Source organism: Clinocottus analis, unplaced genomic scaffold (genome assembly GCF_023055335.1).
Source record: "Clinocottus analis isolate CAN_PGR_092001 unplaced genomic scaffold, fCliAna1.0.p SCAF_4, whole genome shotgun sequence".
NCBI classification, from domain to species: Eukaryota; Metazoa; Chordata; class Actinopteri; order Perciformes; family Cottidae; genus Clinocottus; species Clinocottus analis.
In genome coordinates, this window is record NW_027176153.1 from 534473 (window position 1) to 544472 (window position 10000).

At 49.4% G+C, this 10000-nt stretch overlaps 3 protein-coding genes across 6 annotated transcripts in view; 1 reads left to right on the top strand and 2 right to left on the bottom strand.

Annotated features, from left to right (window-relative positions):
- Window positions 1-3952, bottom strand: part of usp11 (ubiquitin specific peptidase 11) — a 13070-nt gene extending 9118 nt beyond the window's left edge. The window contains exons 1-7 of the mRNA XM_068598092.1: window positions 3679-3952; window positions 2505-2614; window positions 2084-2214; window positions 1842-1959; window positions 1177-1322; window positions 879-940; window positions 694-793 (exon numbers count right to left, since the gene is read on the bottom strand). Coding sequence (XP_068454193.1) covers window positions 694-793; window positions 879-940; window positions 1177-1322; window positions 1842-1959; window positions 2084-2214; window positions 2505-2614; window positions 3679-3788 — 777 coding nt within the window. The 5' untranslated portion in view covers window positions 3789-3952. The remainder of the gene's footprint in view (window positions 1-693; window positions 794-878; window positions 941-1176; window positions 1323-1841; window positions 1960-2083; window positions 2215-2504; window positions 2615-3678) is intronic.
- A 598-nt stretch (window positions 3953-4550) lies between these two features.
- On the top strand, window positions 4551-6753 carry rfc2 (replication factor C (activator 1) 2). The gene is made up of 6 exons (XM_068598097.1): window positions 4551-4854; window positions 5283-5388; window positions 5600-5701; window positions 5804-6062; window positions 6254-6514; window positions 6590-6753. Exons 1-6 carry the CDS (start codon window positions 4566-4568, stop codon window positions 6698-6700), a joined length of 1128 nt encoding a protein of 375 aa, XP_068454198.1. The 5' UTR covers window positions 4551-4565; the 3' UTR covers window positions 6701-6753.
- A 67-nt stretch (window positions 6754-6820) lies between these two features.
- The window catches only part of LOC137800760 (protein NDRG3-like), a 17288-nt gene continuing 14108 nt past the window's right edge, over window positions 6821-10000 (bottom strand). For 2 of the 4 annotated variants that reach the window (XM_068598093.1, XM_068598094.1), the window contains exons 14-16: window positions 9229-9264; window positions 9094-9145; window positions 8147-8815 (exon numbers count right to left, since the gene is read on the bottom strand). In XM_068598093.1, the coding sequence (XP_068454194.1) occupies window positions 8463-8815; window positions 9094-9145; window positions 9229-9264 (441 nt within the window). In that variant the 3' untranslated portion in view covers window positions 8147-8462. The other 2 variants (XM_068598095.1, XM_068598096.1) reach the window with 2 other exon arrangements.

Consider the following 10000-nt stretch of genomic DNA (forward strand, 5'->3'; position numbering starts at 1 on the left):
GGAGTCAGGAGGAAGAGAGGAGGAGTCAGGAGGAAGAGAGGAGGAGTCAGGAGGAATAGAGGAGGAGTCAGGAGGAAGAGAGGAGGAGTCAGGAGGAATAGAGGAGGAGTCAGGAGGAAGAGAGGAGGAGTCAGGAGGAAGAGAGGAGGAGTCAGGAGGAAGAGAGGAGGAGTCAGGAGGAAGAGAGGAGTCAGGAGGAGTTGAGAGGAGTCAGGAGGAGTTAAGAGGAGTCAGGAGGAGTTAAGAGGAGTCAGGAGGAGCACAGGAGGAGTCAGGAGGAAGAGAGGAGGAGTCAGGAGGAAGAGAGGAGGAGTCAGGAGGAAGAGAGGAGGAGTCAGGAGGAAGAGAGGAGGAGTCAGGAGGAGTTGAGAGGAGTCAGGAGGAGTTAAGAGGAGTCAGGAGGAGTTAAGAGGAGTCAGGAGGAGCACAGGAGGAGTCAGGAGGAAGAGAGGAGGAGTCAGGAGGAAGAGAGGAGGAGTCAGGAGGAAGAGAGGAGTCAGGAGGAGCACAGGAGGAGTCAGGAGGAGTTAAGAGGAGTCAGGAGGAGTCAGGAGGCAAAAGGAGTCACATGCACACACACACGTGCGTGTGTGTGTGTGTGTGTGTGTGTGTGTGTGTGTGTGTGTGTGTGTGTGTGTGTGTGTGTGTGTGTGTGTGTGTGTGTGTGCGTGTGTGTGTGTGTGTGTGTGTCACCTGCAGAGCAGAGTTCATGAAGCAGGTGTTTCCCAGGTTGGTGAGGCCACAGACTCCCGGCTGACCTCGATACGAGTCCTGATCCTCCACCGAGTTCCTCCTGAAGAAAGAGACCACCATGAGGAAGAGGAGGAGGAGGAGGAGGAACATCATCATCAAAACATCATCAGACAGAGTCTTCTTACATGATCTGAGGTCTGGAGCTCGGCCACGTGCCGTCAGCATTCCTGGTCTCCATGATCACCGTCTGAGACACACACACACACACACACACACACACACACACACACACGTCAGAATCATGAAAGCAGCTGGAGAACACATTGTGTGTGTGTGTGTGTGTGTGTGTGTGTGTGTGTGTGTGTGTTACCCGGTTGGGAACTCAGGGGCGTTTTCTTGTTACATCATGTATTCATATCTATGAATGAATACATGATGTATTCTATGTATTAATGTATTCTATATATTAATACATCATCTCACCATGGCTGAGCTCAAGCAGGCGTCCAGCACGCTCACGTGCACGTTCCTGAGCCGCTCACAGCTGCTGTCTGAACTCTTCATCCACAGACGGCACTCTGATCCCGGAGGCACCCTGAAGGCATCGCACATCGCCCTCTGGATCGAGTCTATACACACACACACACACACACACACACACACACACACACACACACACACACACACACACACACACACTTCATCTCTGTCTATTTTTATATTCATGTGAAAACATCTGGATTCAATCTCGTTCATCACCAGCACTACATTTTACTAAATTACCCCTGAAAGCACCATGACAATGTTATCATGTACCTTCAGCCAGTACTCATGTTCACTGAGCAGAGCCTGAACGCATCATCATGAAACTGAGAGAACCTCTGCTGGTTCTCTGTTAGCGGTGCTGCTAACGTCGTTAGCTCTCCTCTAAGCAGCGGTTCTCAGACTGTGAATGCAGGATTTCTTTATTTCGAGAGAAGTACACGGACATGAAACTAAGTCGTGAATAAAAACTCGGGCTGTGCTTTGTAAATGTTCACGTTACGCCGTTAACAGGTTACGCTGCACGACGACCACGCTTCTTGTTGACTATCTCTACAGATGAATCATGAAAACACACACACACACACACACACACACACACTCACGTATGCTGTCGGCGCGGCTGAACTGGGCCGTTATGACGTTCTCCATGTTGCTATGGAGACAGAGGAAGATCTCCACGGGGTAGACCTCCACCTTCAGCGTGCTGGGCAGGTCCACCACCTGACACACACACACACACACACACACACACACAAGTTAGACTGTCTCAGCTCCCATGCGTTGGCTGCTGGGGGCATGTGGGCGTGTCTGTGGGCGTGTCTGTGGGCGTGTCTGTGGGCGTCACCTTGCGCTGCAGCGCCGGCTGCCCGTCCAGCGCTCCGTACCACAGCAGCAGCCGAGACCACACCTCCAGAGGAACCAGCACGAAGTCCTCGTTCTCCACCAGCCGCTCCTTCAGGGAGAACGAGGACAGGTCTGACACACACACACACACACACACGCACGCACGCACACGCGCACACACACACGCACGCGCGCACACACACGCACACGCACGCGCACGCGCACGCACACGCACACACACACAGTCCGTTAGTGAACACAGAGGTGCAGCCTCTGGTGGCAGAACTGAGTATGACAACAACAAACTCCTGATGACAACATTTAAGGAACCTAGAACGGTTCTGCAGGTTCTTTTTGACCTCATAGAAGATAGTTTGTTCCGAGCAATGACATCATGGTGACATCACGAGGCGTTCACTGACCCTCAAACAGCTCAGTGTTGTCGATCTGACCGGGGAAGGAAGACGAGTTCTGGTCTCCGGTCTCCACGAAGTCTTTCCACTGTTCATACCAACGACGCTCCACCACATACCTGGAGACACACACACACACACACACACACACACACACAGACACACTATGAGCTCTGTTGGTTGATCGGTTCCCTCTTATTGATGTTATTGATGTATTGATGTTATTGATGTTATTGATGTTATTGATCAGGTGGTTCAACATAAGATGATCTTTTCATCTTTTGGAGTCCACAAAGTGAAGCGTCTTATTTTAAAGGACGACGTTGACATTTATTAATCACATGTTTATTTACATGTGAAGGCATTCATACGTCCTGAGCAGCTGGAGTGGTTATGATCACATGACCCGCAGCCTTCGGGGTTAAAACATCTCACCACAGCCGTGTTGTTATTTACTCTGGTACGAACAAAACATACATGAACATGAGCATGAGCATTTTTTTTTATCAGTTGGTCGGTTGGTCAGGTGATCAAAGACCCATGGTTGGTTTCACTTTCATTTCACACACTTTGTTTACTTCACTAGTCTGAGTGTTAACACTTCTGGGTCCCTTTTAATTGAATTTGGTTCATCCCACAACAACAACAATTAACAGCTTCTTGTTTGTTTTAAAAAAAAATAATCTAACACTCGTTCCATCTTGTTCTCTGTCCGTTTCTGGCTCATGTGCATCACAAAATGCGTCTAAAAACAAACAAACAAACAAAGATGAAGCAAACAAAACCAAGGAACCTGGACATGGAAAGTCAATGTATTGAGGCGTTCAGGGGCCCCGGTTTATTCTGGTACTTATAGCAGTGAACAGAAAACAAAGCTGCCGTTTGCGTTGAGTATTTCCACAGTAGTTTTTACTAACAGTCGACTGTTCTGAATACTTTTTTTTACCCCTGTGACGCGTCAGAGGTTATACATTTATGGACTTAAAAAGCAGCTCTGGTGACAACAACAGCGGCAACGTCCGACTCGGCCACGAACGCCTCATCACAACTGGTTAACGTTAGCCGCGCGACGGCCGCCCTGGCGGCGCGCGCCGCGGTTGAACCCGTTACTAACCATTAGGTAACAGTTACCGTGCGCGTGTTCTGTGTGCGTGCGTGCGTGCGTGTGCGGGCGGACTCTCACCAACTGTCCCCAGCGCGGAGCTCACACTCCCGCAGCAGAGACTCGATCTCCCGCCGCTGGGTCTCCAGGCCCGGCGGCTCGGCGGCAGAGCAGCGGCTGTTGGCCGTCATGACGCCGGATCAGTCGCTCATAAACGTCGGGGGCGGTTGGAACTGTTAAACGAGGCCGAGAGACGAGAGGCCAACCGCGGCATTGATCAGCCCGATAGACAGGGAAGCTACCGCGGAGCTGTGTTTGCGGAAGTAGGAAGTGGTTCGCACTCGGACGCTGACGACTTCCGGGCACGTCCAGGATACATAAATAAAAGAAATAAAATAATTTACACTTAATAAATTATACATCCATTGTTAAAATAAATACTTAATACATTCATGTTAAAAACAAAAACAAATACATGTATAATAACACAAAAGAATAACTTACATAAAAAATGTATAAATATATTTTTGAAAATAATTAAATATACATCCACAGTAAAAAAAATACATATATTACAAAAAAAAAAATAATAAATCACATACATCCATTATTAAACTAAATAAATCATAATACAAAACAATAATAATTAAACACTTACGGTAAAAAAAAATAATCCATGAATAAATAATAATTAAACAAATTATACATCCATTGTAAAAAATAATAATAATAATAATAATAAGATACAAAAAAATGATACATCCTTGGTTAAAATAAATAACATATACAAATATAATAATACAATTAAATAATTGCGTACAGATCCACGGTTAAACAAATACAAATCAACGCTATTTAATTAAATAATAATGAATTTGGCTTGAATAGAACATTTTCTCTCATAAATGACTCTGGTTGTAAATATCGCGAGATTTTAGCGCGTTGTTCTCGGCCGTCACCAATACACGATGGGCCAATGGAGCGACAGTGTACTGTCACGTGGTGCCCAGGGAAGGAAAACTAGTTCCCGCGCTGCGGGCTCCCACTGTGAGATAGACGGCATCATGGACGTGGAGATGAAGGCGGACACGGCAGCCGGAGAGCCGCTGGCTAAAAGCTCCGGCGGCCATTACGAGCTGCCCTGGGTGGAGAAGTATCGGCCGCAGAAGCTCAGCGACATCGTGGGCAACGAGGAGACCGTTAGCCGGCTGGAGGTGTTCGCGCGCGAGGGGAACGTCCCCAACGTCATCATCGCAGGTTGGCAGACCGGAAGCGAGGGCACGGGTTTAACTTGTCGTAACTGCACTGGGTTCAGAGGCGGAACAAGAACTTTACGTAGTACTCTACGTAGTACTTTACGCAGTAATTAGTATTGTATACAATACTTTCTCAAGACGTTGTTTTCATGTCCTGCAAAAGATCAAAACATTCATGGTGTATTGATCTGTATTATTCAGACTAATAATTGTAGTAAAATAAAACATCGTCAGCAGACAGAGTCAAACGCTTTCATCCACATTGTTTCTTTAACAAAGAACATATGAATCTTTATTTATCGCTTTTGTTTTCAGAGTCGGGTTCAGTTCATTATTTGTGTTTTAAAGAAGAAGCTTGTTGTAAAGTGTTTGTTAATAACACACACACACACACATATAGTGTGTACTGAAGAGGTTTGTGTTGATCAGGTCCTCCAGGAACCGGGAAGACCAGCAGCATCCTGTGTCTGGCCCGTGCGCTGCTGGGCCCCGCTCTCAGGGACGCCGTGCTGGAGCTCAACGCCTCCAACGAGAGGTGTGTGTGTGTGTGTGTGTGTGTGTCAGTGTGTGTCAGTGTGTGTGTGTGTGTGGGGGGGGGGTACGACAACAATGTACCGCAGTATTGTGATTATATCGGATCTTAGGACCTCTGCTGATTCCCACCCCTAGTGACCGTGTGTGCGTGTGTGTGTGTGTGTGTGTGTGTGTGTGTGTGTGTGTGTGTGTGTGTGTGTGCGCGCGCGCAGGGGCATCGACGTGGTGAGGAACAAGATCAAGATGTTCGCTCAGCAGAAGGTCACGCTGCCTAAAGGTCGACACAAGGTCATCATCCTGGACGAGGCCGACAGGTGAGACCCGGAGCTGAAGCAGACCGCGTGTTGTTCTGTACGTCAGAGGCAGTAAAGGTCTCTTCTGGCCCCTCCCCCTCTGGCTCCGGCCCCTCCCCTCAGCATGACGGACGGCGCGCAGCAGGCCCTGAGGAGAATCATGGAGATCTACTCCAAGACCACGCGCTTCGCTCTGGCCTGCAACGCCTCGGACAAGATCATCGAGCCGCTGCAGTCGCGCTGCGCCGTGCTGCGCTACTGCAAGCTAACGGACGCACAGCTGCTGGGGCGGCTGCAGCAGGTGGTGGAGCAGGAGCACCTCAGGGTGTCAGACGATGGGCTCGAGGCCGTGATCTTCACCGCGCAGGGGGACATGAGACAGGTGAGGACCTGTCAATCACCGTAGCCCCGCCCCCAAAGCACCTCCATGGTCTGTTTACAGGGGGCGGTCAGTTGAGACACAACGGAGTCGCCCCCTGGTGGTCAGGAGAGAGAATGCAGCTTTAACACATGAAGCATAGACTTCGATACAACCAGAGGACTTCTATACTGACTTCCTGTCCCGTCCTCCAGGCGCTGAACAACCTGCAGTCCACTCACTCCGGCTTCGGCTACATCAACAGCGAGAACGTCTTCAAAGTGTGCGATGAGCCTCACCCGCTGCTGGTGAAAGGCATGCTGGGACATTGCGTGGACGGGGACATTGAGCGGGCGTACGCGGTGGTGGAGCGGCTGTGGGCGCTCGGCTACTCGCCCGAGGACATCATCGGGAACATCTTTAGGGTCTGCAAGACTTACCAGATGGCCGAGTACCTCAAACTAGACTTCATCAAGGTAAGTTGTGTATTTGTACATCAGTAAAATACTTCATTCCATGCAGAGGGTTCACAATGAGTGTGTGTGTTGCAGGAGATCGGCTACACTCACATGCGCGTGTCCGAGGGCGTGAACTCTCTGCTGCAGATGGCCGCCCTGCTGGCTCGCCTCTGCAGCAGGACGACGCCCCCTGCTGCCAGCTGAGACTCTGCACGCTTAATGAATGTAAAAACTACAATAAATCATCTTTTCATTGATTGGTGTGTTGAGTTGGTTGAGTAAATGTCCCCATAAGTGTAGAAGCTCCCACAGGTACACAGAGTATTCGGGTCGAGGAGTTTTATTTCATTACAAACGTTTACATTCAAAATCCTGGAACCACAAAACGTCATAAATATGAACGGCAACATCCAGCGTTTACAGAATAAAAGTTACTGAAGCTTCCTGATGAGTACGACGCGTTTTAATTATAACGAGAGAAACATTCAAATTACAAAGTTAAGAAACAAAACGTCGATTTATTTTTTGCCGTTTTTATGAATCAAATAAAAATATATATATTTAGACATTCTTGTGATTTTTAACACAGAATCCTGTTTTCAGACTGACGGTCGCTGCTTTCTTTTCTCCTAAATGTAAAACTTAATTCTCTGAATATTACCGGCTGCATGATTAATATTAATAATAAACTTGTACGTCGTCGTACTCATGAGGGCCGCTGAAGTAAAAACTCACGCCGAGACTTTAAAAAAGTGCAATTCATCAGATCAAAGTCACCCGGTGCCTTTTTATAGGCGCCAATAACCAATAATCAACAATCAATAACCAGAGGAAGCACTCATCGATCTGCTTTAATCCAGATATCTGGAGATCTTTTATTTGACCAATTAAATAATGAAATGTTTGAGTGTCGTAGTACTCGTGGTGGCCACAAGAGGCCGCTGTGCTGCAGGGCTTCTGTTTAGTGAAACTAAAGGAAACAACTTTGTTCCTCAACACGAGGCCTCCTGTGGCCAAAGTTAGTATTACAACAAAAGCAGCTTAAGTGTGTTTTCTGGTTCTTGAAATAGATTTTAAAAACACCTGCAGTGTTCAGGTGAAACGTTCCCTTCAAGTTACTTTCACGTGTAGGAAAAAGAGTTTCACAGCAACGCCACCAACAACAACAAAACTAAATAATGACGTTAGAATAAGAGGAGGAGCGATAATAAAACAGGGATCAAAGGAAAGGGAGAGAACCGATGATCTACTGAAGAACCACGACACAGCTGAACCAGCTCCATGTGCAGTGACGGCTCCGGGCCAGGAGGGGGAGCAGGGAGCCAACATGGCCGCCGCAGGGAGCCAACATGGCCGCCGCATGTCGGACATGACTCCTCCTCCTGCGGGAAGAACGCTGACGACGTGGAGCGAAGTCCTACGGGAGGAGAGTGGGCAAGGAGAGTAAGGAAGGAGGGAGGAAGCGACCAGGAGCCGAATCCTACGCGGCCATCTCGATGGCGTGGTCCGCCGTGAGGCCGGGCGCGCAGGCGGCGCCCTCTGGCGGCGCGACGCCGGCGGTGCGACTCCGCACGCCGTCAGCTGAGCCCACGCTGGAGGACGAGTGAGTCCTGGAGCGCAGACGGGTCATACCAACTGTAGGCACTGCGGGGGAGGGGCATGCGTTAGTGACATCACTGAGTGTGTGTGACGTCACTGAGAGTGTGTGTGTGTGTGTGTGTGTGTGTGTGTGTGTGACATCACTGAGTGTGTGTAGTGTGTTGTTGCTCCATTCACACTGAAGCTAATAATATTTCAGACGTTTGTACGAGGTACTTGTACACAGTCAGAGTATTAGTACAACAGAGTAACGTTGTTGCTTCATCTGGTGTTATTATGGGATGTGAGCGATTCAGAACAGATGTGAGCGGAGCCCAGGCGCGTTGGCATGGTTACTGCAGAGGAACCAATCAGTTTGATCAGCTGATCAACTGCATGTAGAAACGCACACACACACACACACACACACACACACACACACACACACACACACACAAAGACACACACACACACACACAAGATGTAGGAGTAACAAGACAGCAAAGAAACAAAAATGGAAAATGGAGACAGGCAAGGTGGTGTGTGTGTGTGTGTGTGTGTCTGTGTGTGTGTGTCTGTGTGTGTGTGTGTCTGTGTGCATGTGTGTGTCTGTGTGTTTGTGTGTGTGTGTGTCTGTGTGTCTGTGTGCATGTGTGTGTGTGTGTGTGTGTGTGTTTAAGAGTCCCGTCTGAATCCTGATACCTGATTGGCTGCTCAGGCGGTTTAACACAATATGAGGGACTGGAGAGACGAGAAGAACAAGAGCAGAAAGGAAGGAGGACAGGTTGAGAGACAACTGTACTTCTAATGCTACACACACACACACACACACACACACACACTCACACACATCCTTCTGAGAACGACACTGCAAACTGCTACTCACAGTTAGTGACGCAGGGCTGGAGACACAGACACACACAGACACACACACACCCCTCATTGAGTAGCGTTTTCCTTCAGTTAAACCCTGAAAGGAGCTTTTCCAGGGGACCAGGTGAGCGTTGGTCGGTACTCACTGTAGCCCATCCCCTGGACGAAGTACTTGAAGGCCTCTGCTAGTTTTCCAGGCTGAGGACAGAGACACGCACTGAAACACCGTTCTTTTGGCTCAGAGAAGGACTTTGTCCTTGAGGGAGGCGGCTCACACTCACCTGCACCACCTGGGGGAGTCCTCCACAGTCCGCCATCTGGTGGAGACACACAGACACCAGCGGTGAACCTCTCACAACATCCACCTCAGCAACACAACCGCTAGCGGGAGCGCTAGCTAGCTAGCATACCTCACGTGCTTTTAATGAGCCGTGAAATACTAATATCAGAACCTGACAAACATCAGAGAGACGTCACTTCTAGGTGTGCCGTCTGTCTCTTGACTTAAGCTCCTATAAATAATAATTAGAAGTCTTGTACTTTTAGTCCTACAGCTATATGGTAATACAGTCGCCACCTTAACGCGGTGAAGGGGTTTGAGTGTCTCGGTGATCCTGGATGTCGTCCGGGGCCTCTGGTCTGGGAGGAACCCTGATGGATAGCGGCACAAGGAGTGAAGATACCTCGCCCGGACCAGCGGAACCGATCTACAGCAGCATGGACGAGCTCTGGAGACGAGGACCGCCACCTCGTTAGCGGGGAACAAGCAGTGCAAGAGGTGGAGCGGTACCAGGTGGATATAAATGGGCTCGCATCCACACACAGCAGGGGCTCTGGAACCAAGCTCCTGGAGAAGGGTTGGACTTTGTCCTTTTCTGGAGTTGCCCAGGGTGAGAGGCGCCTGGTGGGAGGATCGAGCCCCCGGCTGAGCGCCGCCGTGTTGGAGTTTTCCCCGGAGAACCAGAGGGTCGCCTCCCTGCACCTGGGGCAGTAAGGCTCTGACTGCTGTCTGTGCTCACGCAGCCAACAGCAGCTCAGAGGATCCGGCCTTCT